The sequence below is a fragment of the Odocoileus virginianus genome, chromosome 29, assembly GCF_023699985.2.
Source record: "Odocoileus virginianus isolate 20LAN1187 ecotype Illinois chromosome 29, Ovbor_1.2, whole genome shotgun sequence".
In the NCBI taxonomy this organism is placed as follows: Eukaryota; Metazoa; Chordata; class Mammalia; order Artiodactyla; family Cervidae; genus Odocoileus; species Odocoileus virginianus.
The window spans coordinates 818068-838571 of NC_069702.1; the positions used below are offsets into that span (position 1 = coordinate 818068).

Consider the following 20504-nt stretch of genomic DNA (forward strand, 5'->3'; position numbering starts at 1 on the left):
GTCTAGGCTCTCTCTACCAGCTGTGTGATCTTGGATCTGTTTTCTCTGGGCCTCTCAGTTTTTCAGTCTGTGAAATGGGGTTAGTAATAGAGCCTGCCTGGTAAAGTTGCTGTGAAGATTCAACGAGTTCATGTGAGGGTTGGCCGCAGTAACTGCTCAGTCGACACACTGTTAACACTCTGGGGGCCCAGAGGGTTCGATGAGGACCTTGTTCTTTTTGGGAGAAGCAGCCTGGTCTACTGGGAACGTTCCGTTCCAGGTGGACTGCATTTGTTTCCTGAACTTACCTTTCACTTTTCATACGTATATTTTAGCTCATAACTCTTTGTTTCACATGAAGTACATACCTTTCTGCATTTTCAGTTGTCAGATTCCAAAATGATTTATTCCCCTGAAATCCTGATCTAGCTTCCCACTGCCTGCCTCCCAGCATGTTCTACTTGTTATGGGGTCTCACCTTCCCATCTAAAGCAAGCTCCTTGAAGCCAGGTACCATTTCCTACTTGTTTAAAGTCTACTAACACAGAGGGTAAATTTCTGTGTAACTGACCCTTTTCTGTTTTTTATTCTAGATGGTGCCTGCTGTAAACCTCAGCGGAAAAAGAATGGTGAGGCAGCGAAGGCAGTGGCTTCTTCTCTGGACTGGTTGTTGGCGGGCGCTGCCTTTGGCAGCCTCGTGTTCCTCACCCACTGGATTTTTGGAGAGGTGTCCCTTGTCTCCAGATGGGCAGTGAGTGGACACCCCCATCCAGGGCCAGATCCGAACCCATTTGGGTGAGTTTGGGTTTGGAAGCAATCCAGAAATTGGCCGGTGTGGTTGAAGACCTTGCTCCTCTGTGTGAGCAGCTCGACAAGCAGGACATCACTGTGTACTCTGGAGATAAAGGCGCTTGAGGGCTGTTTGCCCCCGTGCTGAGGGGACGCTGGGAGGTGACCGGGGCGATCAAGGACTGTGTGAGGCCAGGTGAGCGGCTCCTCTGGACTGTGAGCATGTAAAGGCAAGGGCTTTGTGTTCGCAGATGCATCCCAAGCCCCTGGGACAGAGCCTGGCCCACAGTAAGTCCCCGTCAGCGTTTGCTGTTGACTTGGAGATAGACAGTGATCAACTGTGTCCTCTCAGGCTTTTTACTGTCTTCTGAACACCAAGGGCCATCCTTCACCTTAGCGGGAGGGAGCAGGCAGGAGAGTGGCTGAGAGCCTCACTCCAGAGCCGGAGGGCCTGTTTCAGATTCTTTGTCGCGTGGGCGGCGATGACTAATATCCAGCAGGTTACTCGAGTTCTCTTTCCCCCAGTGTCCTTCTCTGTGAAATGGGGATAATTACAGCGTTTACTTTGGTTTCCTTACCTGCAATGAGGCAAGACCTGGTTTCGATCCCTAGGTTTTGGTTTAGGTTATTCCCTGGAGAAGGGAATGACAACCCATTCCAGTATTCTCTTCTGGAGAATTCCATAAAGAGCCTGGTGTTCTACAGTCCATGGGGTCGCAAAGAGTCAGACACAACTAAGCAACTAACACTTTCACTTTTTCATAGCATTTACTTTACAGACCTGTGAGAATTAGCTGAGCTAGTATATGTAAAAATCTTCAAACAGTTCCTGCTATCTAGTAAGCACTGTATATTTTTTAGTTTATTTATGTTATGGCTACTTCATTGAGTGCCATGTTGTAATTTCCTGCTAAAGTTTAGTTAAATTCTTTTTTTAATATTATGTTTATTTATTTCTTATTAAAATTTATTTGGTTGCACTGGGTCTTTGTTGCAGCATCCAGGATCTTTATTTGCAGCATGCAGACTCTTAGTTGTGACATGCAAATTCTTAGTTCCAGCATGTGGAATTTAATTCCCTGACCAGGGATTGAAACTGGGCTCCCTATGTTGGGAGTGTGGAGTCTTAGCCACTGGGCCACCAGGGAAGTCCTGTTTAGTTCAATTCTTTTTTTCCTCCCCATCTCCTACAAGTTTTTGCCAAAATAGTTAAAGAATGAAATAGTTTGTGGTTATTTTCAAAGACACAATTTATAATTATTTATCAAACTCACCTCAGTCCTAGGAAGGCAGAGACTATTGATAAAAGCAGGACTGAGGTTGAGAAAAGAATGACAAAAGGTACACTGAATAGAAACTATTCCCAGTGACTTTTTCTTTTTGACTTCAGCAGAGTCATTTAAAATGTCCCATGGCCAACATGAACTATAATAGTCTGAGAAAGCTCAGTTGCTTTGTTGACATTGACCATGAAAGACTGCAGATGTCATTCATGACAAGTCAGAGGTGCTCTTATGTCAGTGTTCTGGACGTCTGTAATATTGTTTCCCAGTGGACTTCTGTGAGCTCATTGGTTGCTTCACACTCACATTGTCTCTTGGATGTGCCTAGAGGTAGAAGATACACTTCCGTTTTATATTTGGGGCAATGGAATAGTAACAGCGTCAGATGTCCTGTAACATGTCTGTTTTTTGTTTTTTTTTTTACAGAGGTGCAGTTCTGCTGGGCTTGGCAAGTGGATTGATGCTCTCATCTTGTTCATGGTTTCCTGGTTCCAGTTTAATCTGGTGGATTACAGGTGTGTGGTTTCTCTGCAGAAATGCTTGGTTGTCCAATTTACTCACAAGTACATGCCCCTGGGGTGGAAGGGGATGACCATATAGGCGTGTGCTCCTGCGTGTGGGACAGTCACACCAGCTGCAGCCCCTAGAACTCAGATGTCACCACGGTTACCAGGGGTTACTGGCTCCAGGTTCTTGCTTCCTCCTCCTCATTCCCCCACTCCTCCTTAGCTGTCTTATCTGCCTGATGATGCTGACATCCTCTCCCTGTCTCCTAGATAACTTACCTGGGTACAGATGTCTGTAGCAGTTTTACAGATGGTCTGAGGAGATGGAGGGTTGGACCTGCCATGTGGCCAAACCGCTTCCCCTGTCTTGCTTCTCTGGTTTTCAGGAATGTGCTCCTTTGGGACTTCACAGTGAAGTTCAATTTCCCTTTCTCTTTTGCGGGTAACAGTTTCAGTCTTTACTCCTCTTTTCAGCCTTGGGAGGGTCCACGTTTATTTATTCAAAAGCCTGTACCCTTTCTGCCCAGTCACATCCTTTAGGATTGTAGACTGTTGATGAAGACTATCATATTTCCAGAAAGATCTACTTTTTTTTTTTTTTTAAGGTTTTTTGGTATGGACCATTTTTAAAATCTTTATTGAATTTGTTACAATATTGCTTCTGTTTTATGTTTTGCTTTTTTTGGCCCCAAGGCATGTGGGATCTTAGCTGCCCACCCAGGGATTGAACCGTCACCCCGTGCATGGGAAGGTGAAGTCTTAACCACTGGATGGCCAGGGAAGTCCCCGGTCTACTTATTTTAATGATTGTGACTATTTTGTTACTGAGACTGAATTATGCAACTCTTTTCCCTTCCCCTTAAAAGGCGGGACTGGTTAGAGTCAGTTTTAGTGTTAAGTTAAAAAAAAAAAATCCACCCTGCAACAGTGCAGATGCTATATTTGGTTTATGTGAACAGAGATGTCCTTATACATTTTAATTAAGCAGGTGATTCAGAGTTTTGTACTAGATGCTGGGTATGGGTTTGTGAGATAACATATAACGATAATGGAAGATAAGGTTTAATAACCTCATAGGTGGTGGTGGTGGTGGCTGTTAAGCCGCTAAGTCACACCCAGCTCTTTGCAACCCCATGGACTGCAGTGGTCCAGGCTCCCCTGTCCTTCACCACCTCCCAGGATGCTTCTGTACACCCTCTGTGCCATCAGCCCTGCATGGAGGCGTGTGTCAGCCCGCTGCTTCTGCTGCTGCTAAGTCACTTCAGTCGTGTCCGACTCTGTGTGACCCCATAGACGGCAGCCCACCAGGCTCCCCCGTCCCTGGGATTCTCCAGGCAAGAACACTGGAGTGGGTTGCCATTTCCTCCTCCAATGCGTGTAAGTGAAAAAGTGAAAGTGAAGTCGCTCAGTTGTGTCTGACTCTTCTCGGCCCCATGAACTGCAGCCTACCAGGCTCCTCCATCAATGGGATTTTCCAGGCAAGAGTACTGGAGAGGGGTGCCATTGCCTTCTCTGGTGTCAGCCCGAAGGCTGGGCAATTCTTGAGGTTAACCAGGTCCTCATCCTCCCAGAGCTGTGTGAGCAAACTGTTGCAGTCATGTTGAGCTGATTGTACTTGTTTGTGTATTTTCAGGTAGACATTCCTTAAGGGATTACTTGGTGTGAATATAATGTTAGGAGTAACCTTTCTTCTCATCAAAGAAATGCCTCCTGTGATTGCACACAAAAATGGCCAGAGAACCTTTCAGTGCTGAGTGTGCAGTAAGCATATATAGCTTCTTAATCTGTATGCAATTAGGAAAAAGAACATGAAATGCATTGAAAGTTATTCAGCATTTATATCATGCCTTTTCTCATGGCATAGGAGCAAAATGTTAGTTGGGCATGTAATTAGCAGCTTCATTTTAAACCCGGGAAAACTGAGGTCCACAGAAACGTAAAGAACAGGAAGCCTTGAACTTATAGTTTTATGCTTATATTTATTTCCCCAGATAAGTAAGCAGAGCCTGGCGCATTAAACCTAATCTAGTTTGACTATCTCTCTGAAGTATTAAATAAAAGGCCCTAGGGGTGAGCTGATTTAAGGCTTCTAATGGCTATTTGCACTAGAGAGGAAAGCAGGGCTATAATTCATGAACTCTATCACCCTCTCTGCGCGCTCACCTAAAGTAAGCTGGAACTCACACTTAATTATCTCGAGATGGTGCCCACTTTTCTCTGTGATTCATCTCTGGAAAACATCTCAAAGTAGAGTGAAGAAAAAGAAATCATATATTTTCATTGTACAGTTTAAGTCCCAACTAGATCCTAGTATGAAATTCATTATGGCAGTGACCAATAGAATTTCCCAGATGCGAAGAGACAGGAACTTTAGATCTTGATGCCAATTAAATTAGTAAAATCAAAGTTCTATTTAAAAAGACATCTATGTCCTAAATGCACTGATAGGACCCCAGGGTACTATACAGAATGCTTATAATTTTATTGTATGAGGAACTTGGTCAATTGAAAATGAACATGTTGGTTATTATAAATATCATTGGAATATTCAATTATTATGAATTCTGCTTGTTGTCTTAGATATTATAAAGATTTGGGGAAGATTATTTGGTGTTGGTCCTTTAATGGACCGGAACCTGGTGGTCCGGAGTCGACGATAAGAAAGTAAGAGAGAGAAAGAGGCTGATATCCCCTGGTTGATGCGGAGAGCTAACAAAGCCCTGTTCTTAGAGCTGGCGCTGCTGCACGTAGGCACCAGGTGCCCTCTCGAGTGGGTGAAGGCACAGTGCACCTTCTCGAGAGGGTCTTAGAAGCCCGGGCAAGAAAGTGAGCTCAGCGGGCCTCCGCGCTCCAAGGAATTAGCCTGAAAGGGAGAAGGAAAGAAAGACACGGGGACCCAAGCTCTGATGGAGCAAAGGTGTTTTAATCAACATGGTGTGGGCATATATATTGTCTTACAAGGTGGTTATTCTCAACAAAGATAAAGATTAAAATTCCAGACTTACAAAACACAAGGCGACCCCTATCAAAGAGAGAAGAGGGTACTTATCACCATAATGAGAAACTAACAAAGGAAATGCCTGGATTCCTCAGCCCCAGGAAAGGTGTGCCTCTGCTCTTAATTAGGAATTAATAAGGGCCAAAGGTTTCCTGACAGATCCAAAACAGCACACAGGAAGCCTCCTGTTAAATGCTTCCTGACAATTTGGGAGGATTCAGCCTCAAACAAAACACTACTTAAGCTACATGGTTAAGAGAAACAGGCAAAGTAACAGTGTATCATATGGTCCCAGTGGTGTACAAAAAGGGGGGAAAATGCACACATATGTCTTTTTCTTCCTGTGTACAGACTGCCTCCCGGAGGATGGCAAAGAAAATACTAACATTGGTCATCTTTGCTAAGGGGAACTCATAGGGGACCAGAGGGACTCTTTTTCACCTTCCAGATTTTTGGGTTTTGAATTTATAACCTACTTAAAAATATAATTTTAGTGGATTTAAAATATGTAGCCTGTTTAAAAATAGAAATGAAATTAAAAATGAAAGTGATCACTGTCAAGGGTAATTTCAAGAGAGATTTTCTTTCCCTTCTTTGTAGTAAGATGGATGCAACAATGTCATATATTAAAATATCTAATTAGGACTCATTTTTTGGGAAAACAGTCATTGTAAGCTGGTAAACTCCGAGCTTCTCTGGTTGCTCAGCTGGTAAAGAATCTGCCTGCAATGTGGGAGATCTGGTTCGATCCCTGGGTTGGGAAGATCCCCTGGAGAAGGGAAAGGCTACCCACTCCAGTATTCTGACCTGGAGAATTCCATGGACTGCATTGACCATGGAGTTGCAAAGAGTCGAACATGACTGAGTGACTTTCACTTTCACTTAAATTGGTAAATAGAAAAAGTCCCTCTCCCTAATAATCCTGATGCTGGGAAAGATTGAGGGCAGGAGGAGAAGGGGATGACAGAGGATGAGATGGTTGTATGGCATCACCGACTCAATGGACATGAGTTTGGGTAAACTCTGGGAGTTGGTGATGGACAGGGAGGCCTGGCGTGCTGTGGTTCATGGGGTCGCAAAGACTCAGACAAGACTGAGTGACTGAACTGAATTGAATAATCAACTAAATGAAAATCAAAGTATGCTATAAATTTCATCATTAATTTGGTAAACCTTTTTAGAAAGAAATGCTTTTGGCAGTGTTTCTGGAGGAAGTGAGAACTGCTATAACCTCTCAAGAAAGCACCACAAGTATTGACTCTTTAAAATGCTTTGTCTGCTGACTCGGTAGTTGTACTTCAAAGAATCTTTTTAAGAATTATTTTAAGGAAATAATCAGAGATGTAGTGAGAGATTAATTGACAAAGAAAGGTGTTCCTCACAGTGTTGGAAGCTTTCTAAATGTCCGTCAGTAAGAAAATGATTGTTTATTTTTTGTTGTGTATTTATCCAGTGGAAGAATATACATACATAAACATGTTTTAGAAGAACAATACTAATGACATGAAAAAAATGTTCTTGATACAGTGTCCCACAAAAAGCAGAATATAATCCTTAATATGTGGCTTGGTTTCTTTTTTTTTATGTAAAAATACTTCTGTATATATACAGAAAATGACATAGGGGAAATACATAGGAGTATTAGTGGGGATCGTCTTATCTCAGTCCTATGTGAGCCTTAATTGCTTCTTTACAGTTCTGCATTCTTACACTTCTGTGGTGAATAGGCTTTACATTTGTTTATTTCAAATTAAAAAATTGCTATTGAAATAAGCATGTTAAAAATTTCAAGGTCTAACTATGGAATTAAACTCTGTGGGTTGTAGCGGGCCCTGGGGTCGGGTTCTCACTGCCATCTGAGCGATGTTCTTTTTGAAGCGGGGGAGGACAGTCCCATGGCCGTGTCCTGTGATGGTGCAGGAGCGCTCACTGTGGATGAGAGCCATGGGGTGCTAAGACGTTGGCTGGACCCTCTTCCTGGAATTCTCGCCCCAAGCAGTCAGAGGCTACTGTAGACATCCTTAAAGGGTGGGTCTCTATTATATATAATGACGGAAATGTCCATTGTCTAGAAAATGTCATATTCTGTGCAAAGGCATTATATTGATGGCTCCAAAATGGGGTGCTGTGCTGCCATCTCAAAGCCGATTTCATAGGAATATGGAGAAAGGTCATATTCCTTCAGATCTGGCTCAGTGAATTAGCAAACATTTACTAAGTGCCTCCAATGGACCAGGCAGATTCCACAGCCCCCAGCAGTTCAGAGGCTGATGTGTGCATGAATGAACTGCCTGCAGAACTATAAAGCGGTGAGCCCAGGAATGCAATCTCAGACACAGCTTCCTTTAGGACTGTGAGATTGAGAAGGTCAATTTATGTATTGTGGGATGAGGGGCAGCATTTACATGGATGGAACCTGCTTTAGAAAATTTCTTAACAAAAATGTTCAGAAACCACTGGCTTTACCTGTTTTCTAATGTCCTAGATCTGGCTGGTTAAATTAAATTAACATATTCTTGGTATTTCAGATAATTTCATTTTTTTTTTCAGTTTTTGCTGTATGAATCTTAACACAAATAACCTAAAAATACCTTCTTCTCTTCCACTACACTTCTCGAAGACCTAGCACTGGACTGAGATTTCCTGGACCTACATTCCACCTCCAGCTGTGCAAGTAACTAGCTGCGTGACCTTAAGCAAAACATATTAACGTTGACAAGACCTTAAGTTTCTCATCAGTCTAGAAATTGAACCAGCATGCCCCCTGAGGTCCCTTCTGGCTCTAAGTAGCATCCTATAAGTTTATTATTCTTTTTTTTAAAAGAAAGTGGAAGACACTGTTACTGCTTTCCTGTGTGACTGGTTTTCCTTCTGTCTCTCACAAACAGGAGCGACCTCGGCGGCAGGACTTCTTTACCTGCCCACATGGGCAGCCGCTGTGTCTGGCTGTGTGCTTGCCCTCTTCACGGCATCCATGTGGCCTCAAGTGCTTGGACACCTTGTTAGCTCAGGCTCAAGCCCTGGGAAAGCCATGACCACTGCCATGATATTTTATCTTCTAGAAATGTTTTTCTGTGCCTGGTGCACGGCTTTTAAATTTGTCCCAGGAGGTGTGTATGCCCGAGAAAGATCTGATGTGCTTTTGGGTGAGTACATTTGAAAGATCTGCATTCAAGTCACTACTCAAACATTCCCTTCAGCACTGACTGGGATTTAACACTTTACATGACTGATTAGAATAAATAGGATGATTTTGTCTTTCTTATTGAAATAGACTGTTTTGGTTAAAAAAAAACAAAACAAAACACTGGAGGGGTGTCTTAAATTACTATTTAAAAAAAAATTTCTTGGGACCTTCCAAGAGTTTCAGTGGTTAAGACTCCCTGCTTCCACTTCAGGGGGTGCAGATTCAATCCCTGGTTGGGGAACTAAGATCCCACATGCTGTGTGGCTTTAAAAAATGTAAGCAATAAATGCTGGAGAGGGTGTGGAGAAAAGGGAACCCTCTTACACTGTTGGTGGGAATGCAAACTAGTACAGCCGCTATGGAAAACAGTGTGGAGATTTCTTAAAAAACTGGAAATAGAACTGCCATATGACCCAGCAATACCACTTCTAGGCATATACACCAAGGAAACCAGATCTGAAAGAGACACGTGCACCCCAATGTTCATCGCAGCACTGTTTATAATTGCAAGGACATGGAAGCAACCTAGATGCCCATCAGCAGATGAATGGATGAGGAAGCTGTGGTACATATACACCATGGAATATTACTCAGCCGTTAAAAAGAATTCATTTGAATCAGTTCTAATGAGATGGGTGAAACTGGAGCCCATTATACAGAGCGAAGTAAGCCAGAAAGATAAAGACCATTACAGTATACTAACACATATATATGGAATTTAGAAAGATGGTAACGATAACCCTATATGCAAAAAAAGAAAAAGAGACTCAGATGTATAGAACAGACTTGTGGACTCTATGGGAGAACCCGGGGGTGGGATGTTTCAAGAGAACAGCATCGAAACATGTATATCTAGGGTGAAACAGATCACCAGCCCAGGTTGGATGCATGAGACAAGTGCTCAGGCCTGGTGCACTGGGAGGACCCAGAGGGATGGAGTGGAGAGGGAGGTGGGAGGGGGGACCGGGATGGGGAATACATGTAAATCCATGGCTAATTCAATGTATGACAAAAACCACTGCAATGCTGTAAAGTAATTAGCCTCCAACTAATAAAAATAAATGGGAAAGAAAAATAAATAAATAAAAAAAAAATAAATAAAAAACAGAAATAAAATAAAATAAAATAAAAAATAAAAAATGTAAGTTGAAAAAAGAAAGAAATTTCTTATTTCATTATGACTTTCAGTAATATTTATTACTGCAAAGGCCTTGGAAGTAAATTTGTTGTTGTTTAGTTGCTGAGTCATGTCTCACTGTTTCGCAACCCCATGGACCGTAGCCCTCTGCCCCGGGATTCTCTAGGCAAGAATACTGGAGTGAATTGCCATTTCCTTCTCCAGGGGCTCTTCCAGGCCCAGGCACTGAGCCCAAGTCATGGGCTTGGGCAGATGACTTCTTTACCACTGAGCCACCTGGGAAGCCATTGGAAATAAATAACTGTGAAAAAACCAAGTTTAACCCATAATAAGGTATAAAAGAGGCCCATGAAACACTGTATTATATGATATGTAAGGAAAAAATATGAGCATGGTGCTCACATAGATATTTTGATGGTAAGCTTGTAAATATGTATATAGGAAGTATGTTTTTTTTGGTTCTCCTGAATTTTATGTATGGTTTTTATTTACCCTCTTTTTACCAATAAAATAGATTTTGCATATGTGAATCTTAGTGTAAATGATAAATGATAAGTGAAATGTAAATGATAAAATCACAGAGTACATATCTTCCATTTCAATTATTATGACCTTACATACCAAGATTAAATTTCATAGGCTTAGCTCAGCTTAATATTTCAGAAATTGTCTTCTGGCAGTAATGAAGTTACTGATGTGTATCAAGCAGACACAGATCAAATGTTGCCTGTCATTTTAGTTTTAAGTAAAACATGTCCAATGCCTCCAAGATAAAATCTTTGAAAAATTGAGGAGATAAACCATATTTTAATAAGGGATTCCCTGGTGGCTCAGAAGGTAAAGAATCTGCCCTCAATGCCAGAGACCTGGGTTCGATCCCTGGGTCAGGAAGATAAACCCTGGAAAAGGAAATGGAAACCCACTCCAGTATTCTTGCCTGGAGAATTCCATGGACAGAGGAGCCTGGTGGGCTACAGTCCACGGGGGTCACAAAGAGTCGGACACGACTGAGCAACTAACACTCAGTTCTTGTTTGTTCACACATTTTTCTACTTGTTCATTTATTCATTAAAAAATTATCGCACACCTACTGTGGTCCAGGCCTAGTGCCAGGTACCGGAGATTTAAGAGACAGAATCCTGGCCACCTGGAGCGTCTTTGTTGTGGGGGAAACACCACGCATCACATTGGACAGACACTTAGGGAGCTATGCTGGGGTGAATGCTGCACAGAAGTCTGGGCTTGACTTGTGTTTGTCTGTCGGTCCCCCTTGTGCCGGTGGAATATATCCAACCACTCTGTGCATGTGCACATAAACTTCTCTTCTCTGTGAGCTAGACATTTGTCAGGACAGGCCAGTTTGGAAGAGATTTTTTAATTATGTGAAATACTTTAAAACAACTTTTGAGGATTTGCTGTTTTTGGTAGATATCAAAGCTGTGACCCAGTCAGAGACATACACTGCTGTATTTCCTCTGTGATAGTCTTGGCTTTTCGAACTTTGTGTTTCTTCTGATTTCTTTCAGGTGTGTGTGCTCTGTCCTGCTCTATCTTCCTGTCCAATGCCCTCCTTTTTTTCTTACTCCGTCTTGCTTGGGGGTCTGCCATGTGGAGCAATGGAACGAAAGTAAGAGGCATTCTAAGCGTACGTTTCTTTCTTTAGAATGTTATGAGCAACAGGCATTTTGAGTTCCTTCTAACTACTTGTGGAATTGCAGAAATCATGCTTTATTACAGCTTCAAATAACTAAGAATTCTTTTTAGTAATAGTGACATTATGTTGATAAGGCCACAGAAACTGAGGAACATCTGTGAAGTTCAGAGTAGCTTTGAATAACCATTGTAAAGAATCTGTATTAGATCAGAAACTAGTTATAAATGTATTGTCTAGGTTTCTCCTGCTACTTCCTAGCACATAACTATTTTTTTTAGCCTTCCACCTAAGCATCTTTTACCTGACATTCCCTAATTTATATATTGCTCAATCACACCTCTAATTCTCATTATATACCATGTTAGAAGTATGCTGACTTCACGTGTAAGCTACACAGAAATGCATCCCAGTTGAGCTTATCTTTCTCAGCTCCGTGTGAGTTCCAGTGTCCTCTGCTTGGACGCACAATCCAGGCCGTGAATGCTGCCATATTAAGAACCTCTTCTTGTTATTAATACTCTTCATATTAAGTATCCTCTTCTTGTGCTCCTCGATGCGGTGCATATGGTCCCTTTGGTGGAGAAGACCAAGTCCTTGAGGCAGTCCAGAAGATGACTTTCTTTTTGTCCCACCCTTCCCTGGACGATCAATAGTCAGTAACCAAAACTACTGCCAACCTAACAACTATGAAATACTCAGGAAATTATAAGAAGCCCCTTATCAAGAAAAGATTGGGGTCTTTTAATGTACAGCTTAATTTCTAGAACCCTTCCTGATTTCTTAGGATTATCCCAATAATTAAAAGTAATATTGGAGTAACTGCTTAGGTACTAAGATAACTCAGTAACTGAATTTTCAAGATATATCCATTAAAATGGAATTTAGGCTCCTGGAATTTGCAACTGGAAATAGTTTTGGATCAAAATGTGATATATTCATCTTTCTTTTTTGACAGGGACAGTGATGCTAATTATTGGGCTGAATATGCTACTGGGTCCCAAGAAAAGCATTGATTTTCATTTTCAAACAAAAAACAGTCCTAAAGTGCTTTTCAGGAAGAGTGAAAAATGCGTGAAACTTTGTGAGTATAGTTTTGCTTTATTTTAAAAAGCATTTTATTATGAATGTAAATTTTCAAACATGTGAGATTAAAAAGTATAATGAACCCACATGTACCCTTTAACACAGTTCCAACAATTATTAACATTTTGCACATGTTGTTCATACCTTTTTTTTTTATGAAATACTTTAAAGGAGATATCTGATTATTGAATCATTTCAACCATAAATACTCTGTGTTAGTTTTGTTTCACTTCTAACGTAGATTTAACTAGGATTTCCAGAACATTTGTTGAAATTGTTGAGACTATTTATTTTGTTTCTTGTTCTCCTTTTTTGGAAATTAAATATGTTAGTGTTTGAAATACTGATGAGCAGAAACAAATATCAAATTAGTTTACTATTCAGTCTGACTCATCTCAGAATATACTAGATTAAATAAAAACGTTTATTGAATGTATAACATTTGCAGATAGTGTCTTAGCACACACCCATCCATACTTAGTCATGTCTCTTTGCGACCCCATGGACTGTAACCCACTAGGCTCCTCTGTCCACAGGATTTCCCAGGCAAGAATACTGGAGTGGGTGGCCATACCCTCCTTCAGGTATCTTCCCGACTCAGGGATTGAATCCAAGTCTCCTGCGTTTCCTGTGTCTTCTGCATTGCAGGTGGATTCTTTAACACCGAGCCACCGGAGAAACCCCAATATACTGCATTGTTGTTGCTGTTTAGTTGTGAAGTCGTGTCTGACTTTATGATCCCATGGACTGCAGTGCTGCAGGCTTCCCTGTCTGTCACTATCTCCCAGAGTTGGCTCAAACTTGTGTCCATTGAGTCGGTGATACTATCCAACCATCTTATCCTGTGTCACCCCCTTCTCCTCCTGCTCTCAACTTTTCTCAGCATCAGGGTTTTTTCCCAATGAATCAGCTGTTCATATCAGCTTCATTGGCACTTCAGTTTCAGCATCTGTCCTTCTAGTGAATATTCAGGGTTGATTTCTTTTAGAATTGACTGGTTTGATCTCCTTGCAGTCCAAGAGACTTTTAAAGGTCTTCTCTAGGGCTTCCCTTGTGGCTCAACTGGTAAAGAATCCACTTGCAATGTGGGAGACCTGGGTTCTATCCCTGGGTTGGGAAGATCCCTGGAGAAGGGAAAGGCTACCCACTCCAGTATTCTGGCCTGGAGAATTCCATGGACTGTATAGTCCATGGGGTACCAAAGAATTGGACATGACTGAGTGACTTTCACTTCACTTTCAAAAAATAAAAGTAAATTAAAAAAAAAAAAAGTCTTCTCTAGCACCATTAGTTTGAAAGCATCAATTCTTTGACATTCAGCCTTGGATTCTAAAAATTTTAATATAAGAAATATTTTGGGCTTGATTCTGCACGGTGTTTTTGCAGTGGTTCCTGCTCGTGGAGAATTGTTTTCTTGTATATATTTATGATTTTATTTTATTTATTTATTTTCATGGTTCTTGGAACGTTTTTAGCAAAGCTTCTTTGATGTCTGAGTTTAAAGTATGGGTTATATATGCATGTCAAACATGAAAATTAACCCGAGAAATAGACACTTCCCCTTTACATAAAATCCATGGCTAATAAATTCAATAATTTCATTAAAACTATTAAAAAATAAGCTTAGTTCCTTCTTTTTTTTGATGTTAATAATTGTTTTATTAAGGTTTTTTTTTCATTTATTTTTATTAGTTGGAGGCTAATTACTTTACAATATTGTAGTGGTTTTTGCCATACATGGACATGAATCAGCCATGGATTTACATGTGTTCCCCATCCTGATCCCCACTCCCGCCTCCCTCCCACCTCCCTCCCCACCCCATCCCTCTGGGTCTTCCCAGTGCACCAGGCCCGAGCACCTGTCTCATGCATCCCACCTGGGCTGGTGATCTGTTTCACCCTTGATAGTATACTTGTTTCAATGCTATTCTCTCAGAACATCCCACCCTCGCCTTCTCCCACAGAGTCCCAAAGTCTGTTCTGTACATCTGTGTCTCTTTTTCTGTTTTGCATATTGGGTTATCGTTACCATCTTTCTAAATTCCATATATATGTGTTAGTATACTGTATTGGTCTTTATCTTTCTGGCTTACTTTACTCTGTATAATGGGCTCCAGTTTCATCCATCTCTTTAGAACTGATTCAAATGAATTCTTTTTAATGGCTGAGTAATATTCCATGGTGTATATGTACCACAGCTTCCTTATCCATTCGTCTGCTGATGGGCATCTAGGTTGCTTCCATGTCCTGGCTATTATAAACAGTGCTGCGATGAATATTGGGGTGCACGTGTCTCTTTCAGATCTGGTTTCCTCGGTGTGTATGCCCAGGAGTGGTATTGCTGGGTCATATGGCAGTTCTATTTCCAGTTTTTAAGGAATCTCCACACTGTTCTCCATAGCGGCTGTACTAGTTTGCATTCCCACCAACAGTGTAAGAGGGTTCCCTTTTCTCCACACCCTCTCCAGCATTAATTGCTTGTAGACTTTTGGATAGCAGCCATCCTGACTGGTGTGTAATGGTATCTCGTTGTGGTTTTGATTTGCATTTCTCTGATGATGAGTGATGTTGAGCATCTTTTCATGTGTGTGTTAGCCATCTGTATGTCTTCTTTGGAGAAATGTCTGTTTAGTTCTTTGGCCCATTTTTTGATTGGGTCATTTATTTTTCTGGAATTGAGCTGCAGGAGTTGCTTGTATATTTTTGAGATTAATCCTTTGTTGCTTCGTTTGCTATTATTTTCTCCCATTCTGAAGGCTGTCTTTTCACCTTGCTTATAGTTTCCTTTGTTGTGCAAAAGCTTTTAAGTTTAATTAGGTCCCATTTGTGTATCTTTGCTTTTATTTCCAATATTCTGGGATGTGGGTCATAGAGGATCCTGCTGTGATTTATGTTGGAGAGTGTTTTGCCTATGTTCTCCTCTAGGAGTTTTATAGTTTCTGGTCTTACGTTTAGATCTTTAATCCATTTTGAGTTTATTTTTTGTGTATGGTGTTAGAAGGTGTTCTAGTTTCATTCTTTTACAAGTGGTTGACCAGTTTTCCCAGCACCACTTGTTAAAGAGGTTGTCTTTTTTCCATTGTATATCCTTGCCTCCTTTGTTGAAGATAAGGTGTTCATAGGTACGTGGATTTATCTCTGGGCTTTCTATTCTGTTCCATTGATCTGTATTTCTGTCTTTGTGCCAGTACCATACTGTCTTGATGACTGTGGCTTTGTAGTAGAGCCTGAAGTCAGGTTGATTCCTCCAGTTCCATTCTTCTTTCTCAGGATTGCTTTGACTGTTTGAGGTTTTTTGTATTTCCATACAAATTGTGAAATTATTTGTTCTAGTTCTGTGAAAAATACCGTTGATAGCTTGATAGGGATTGCATTGAATCTATAGATTGATTTGGGTAGTATAGCCATTTTCACAATATTGAGTCTTCCAATCCATGAACACGGTATGTTTCTCCATCTATTTGTGTCCTCTTTGATTTCTTTCATCAGTGTTTTATAGTTTTCTATATATAGGTCTTCCGTTTCTTTAGGTAGATATACTCCTAAGTATTTTATTTTTTCTGTTGCAATGGTGAATAGTATTGTTTCCTTAATTTCTCTTTCTGTTTTCTCATTGTTAACATATAGGAATGCATGGGATTTCTGTGTGTTAATTTTATATCCTGCAACATTACTATATTCATTGATTAGCTGTAATAATTTTCTGGTAGAGTCTTTAGGGTTTTCTATGTAGAGGATCATGTCATCTGCAAACAGTGAGAGTTTTACTTCTTCTTTTTCTATCTGGATTTCTTTTATTTCTTTTTCTGCTCTGATTGCTGTGGCCAACACTTCCAAAACTATGTTGAATAATAGTGGTGAGAGTGGGCACCCTTGTCTTGTTCCTGACTTTAAGGGAAATGTTTTCAATTTTTCACCATTGAGGTTAGTGTTTGCTGTGGGTTTGTCATATATAGCTTTTATTATGTTGAGGTATGTTCCTTCTATGCCTGCTTTCTGGAGAGTTTTTATCATAAATGGATGTTGAATTTTGTCAAAGGCTTTTTCTCCATCTATTGAGATAATCATTCAATAAATTCAATAATTTCATTAAAACTATTAAAAAATAAGCTTAGTTTCTTCTAAACAATTATTTTCTGTTTTCTGTTCAGTTTTGTGGCTGCTTGTTGGTGTGGGATTGTTGGGATTAGGACTACGACATAAAACCTATGAGAAGAAATTGGGCAAAGGGGTAAGTAATTAAAAGTTTTGATATAGAATTTTAAATGATGCCTATGTATATGCATGCGTTTGTATACTTCACCATTATGACTGAACCCTACACCTGGGTCTGAGGACTTCAGGGCTTTGGATTCCACTTTCTTAACCTTTAGGTTGGGCTTCCTCATTGGCTTAGTGGTAAAGAACCCTCCTGCAATGCAGGAGACAGTATTCGATCCTTGGGTCGGGAAGATCCCCTGGAGAAGGAAATGACAATACACTCTAGTATTTTTGCCTGGATAATCCCGTGGACAGTAGAGCCTGGTAGTTATAGTCCATGGAGTCACAAAGAGTTGGACACGGCTGAGCGACTAATCTGCAACAAAAACAGCAACAGCAAACCGTTAGATCACCGGCTGACAACATAGTGGAACTGATTTATGAAGTTAGGTTCTTAGGACAGGAAAGACCCACATATTAGAGTTAAACTCATCATGATTTGTTATGTAAAGTTATTTTTGTCATTGAATGACTTACGATATCCAAACTATGAGATAAAAAACTATTTTATAGTGGACTTCTTTGAACTGTTTGGTAGATATTTCTGAAGGCAACATATATGATTCTAAGAAAAATCTTAAAGATAATTCTAGATTTTGTGGATTATGCTTGGTATTGATGGGTCATGGAAGTTTTCTCATCTCTTCCTTTCCTCTCTTGTCTATAGTTTAATGTTTTATTGTCCTTTTCTCTTCTAGGCAGGTGGGCAGAAGCAAGAGTAAGTCATTGCAATGTGGTGCTTTCCATCTGCTCTGATTAAAAATTTGATATGTTTCATAATGCAGTTAGAATTATAGGTTGCCAAAAATAGAATTTGAGGGTTAATTTTGAATTTTGGCAATCTGAATTATCAGGCAAAATTTCCCATTAATTAAAAAGCTATAGTGAAAATGAAGCCCATGCTCCTTTTATTTAGCTTTGTATGTCCAGCATGTCACAGAGTACTTGGTACATACTAAGAACTCAGTAACTATTAAAAAGTAAATAGTTCATTACATGGTCTCTTTCTTTTGCCCTTCAATTGTTAATTTAGTTATTGTAACAAGATGTCAATTAGAAGAAGATCCCCAATATCAGTAAGGGGTTCTTTTAAAAAGGAATCATTTCATTTAGATTTAATGCCTGTTTTTTTAATTAGTTCATTCATTGATTAATTCATGTGATACATGAATGTTACTTGATAAATGCTTATTGAATGTCTCTTGTGTGCCAGGTATCAGGGATATAGAGGTAAACTAGTTGGACAAGATTCCTGCCCTCATGGTAATGTAAATTCATGGAGTTTACATTCTAATTGGGGAGAAAGACGGTATTCAGAGGAACGAATAAATAAAGACTCACTTTAGATCTGGTGGCTCTGAAGCATGTAAGATGATGGAGTAGAGAGTAACTGGTCTGGGTGGTTAGAGAAGGCTGCTCTGAGGACGTGACGTTTGAGTTGAGATAAGAGAGCTAAGAGTAAAGGATTCAGGTAGAAGGAACACAAGTAAAGAATGGAAAGGAAACAGACTTGGAGTGTTTGAAGGGCATCAGAGTGGGCAGTGTGGCTGAATCTTGGCGAGCGAAGGGCAGCGTGGCAGAAGATGAGGATGGGGACACAAGTGAGATCACATCATGTAGGGCCTTATAGAGCATAGGAAGGAATTCCGATTTTCGTTTTCTTGTAGTGGAAGCCACCAGAATATTCAAGCATTAGCACAAAGAGATATGATATGATATATATGTATATGTGTGTGTGTGCGCGCGCATGTGTGCTAAGTCAATTCAGTTGTGTCAGACTCTTTGTGACCCTATAGACTATAGTCCACCAGGCTCCCACGTCCATGGGGTTCTCCTGGCAAGAATGCTGGAGTATTCTGTGCCCTCCTCCAGGGAATCTTCCTGACCCGGCATCTCTGACATCTCCTGCATTGGTAGGCAGGTTTCCTTACCACTGCACCGCCTTGGAAGCCTGTATGTATAAATTCGGCTGCTTTGTAAAGAATGGATTAACGGATTGTAGAGTGGAAGGAGGGAGGTAGGTTATCAGGCTTTTTCAAGTGTCCAGGAGAGAGACCCTGGAATTTTGGATGGGTGCCGTGGTACTGGAATTGGAGAGGAGTGGATAGACTTAGAATATATTTTTAAAGTAGAGCTGATAGGATTTACTGATGGGTTAGATGTAGATGGATGAAGGGAAGGGAAGAATCGAGGATGACTTCTATGCTTTTGGCTTGAGCAACTGGGTGGAGTGTGGTGACATTTACTGACATGGGAATAATGAAAGAATAACAGATTTTGGAGTGATGAAAGCCAGAGTGAGTCATAGGTATGTAGTGATGTGAAAAAGTAATCATGCCTCTGGAAGTCTCTGCTGATGGCTCCATTCTCTTTATAGGACGTTGCTAAATGGAGTCATCTTTCTCGTGTAGAGATGAGAGGCCTGCTGCAGCACACCAAGCCGCTTGGCCCTCCTCTGCCAAGAGGCGGCATTCATTCTTCTCTCAACCTGAATTTTTATTTATTTTTATTATTTATTATTTATTTTTATGTTCCACTTTGTTCTTCTCAGTTTTGGTAGTATAGTTGGTCTAATCTGGCCGTACTCTTTCATGGGATCCATGCTGTTGGTCAGCTGGAGTTAGTTTGAAATAGTTAGGATTGGGTACTGCATTCTCTGACTGGGCTCATGGACTCAATAGAGGAATTTTCAGAGGGTGCTGTGTTCTTGAACCTCAGCCTTGCCAGTGCAGAATTGGCAGGCCACTCTGCAAAAATGGTAAAGGACTCTGTGTACCCTTTTGGGATCCCTTTCTTCTCTAATGCAAGGGTAACCCCAACCCTAAATCATTCATTAGGGCTGAGTAGTCTTCCAGTATATGTATGATCTTTTTTTTCATTCATTTTCTTATTTTTCCTACTGAAACAACAGCCAGATTGTTTCTAATTCTTTGCTGTTATAAATATCACTTTCCAAACATTCCTCCTAACTTCCAAGCCTAACCTAGAAACTCACAAATTTGTTATGATAATACCGATTAGCAAATATCTCCTTATGATTATGCATTGCGTATTAGTCGCTCAGTCATGTCCGACTCTGCGACCTCATGGACTATAGCCCACCAGGCTCCTCTGTTCATGGCATCCTCCAGGCAAGAATACTGCTCTAGAGGATCTTCCCAACTTGGGGATCAAACCCAGGTCTCCTGCATTGCAGGCGGATTCTTCACTGTCTGAACCACCAGGGAAGCCTTGATTATGCATTAGCTGTGGGCAAATGTCTGAAAATTCCTTTGCTGAAAAATGAATTTGGGCAGACAGAGGGGGAGAAAAGTGGTTCACTGAAACTGCCATTGTTCAGTCGTCCTAAATTATCATTAAAACAATTCCTCAGGCACCAGCCACAGAGGTCTCTGCTGCCATCTGGCCTTTCAGGTTTGGCTTTGACAATGACGGATGGTCTAGTCTAGAAAGATCAGCTCAACTGCTCAATCAAACGGGTAAGTTGTACTGGAATTAATTTCAGGCTTTGAGAAACTATTATTGTTATTTTCATTTTATGCAAGATCATAAGTAATCGGAGCAGGATGTGCTGGGTCATAAACGAATCTCTTAAAAAGGTTTTACTTTGGTGGGTGGCTACAGGAG

The 20504-nt window shown here is 40.7% G+C and overlaps 1 protein-coding gene across 1 annotated transcript in view; it reads left to right on the forward strand.

Moving 5' to 3' along the window:
- CWH43 (cell wall biogenesis 43 C-terminal homolog) overlaps positions 1-20504 on the forward strand; it is a 55081-nt gene that overhangs the window by 9448 nt on the left and 25129 nt on the right. The window contains exons 5-10 of the mRNA XM_070458040.1: positions 573-774; positions 2478-2566; positions 8444-8701; positions 12490-12615; positions 16769-16848; positions 20251-20356. Of these exons, the coding sequence (XP_070314141.1) occupies positions 573-774; positions 2478-2566; positions 8444-8701; positions 12490-12615; positions 16769-16848; positions 20251-20356 (861 nt within the window). The remainder of the gene's footprint in view (positions 1-572; positions 775-2477; positions 2567-8443; positions 8702-12489; positions 12616-16768; positions 16849-20250; positions 20357-20504) is intronic.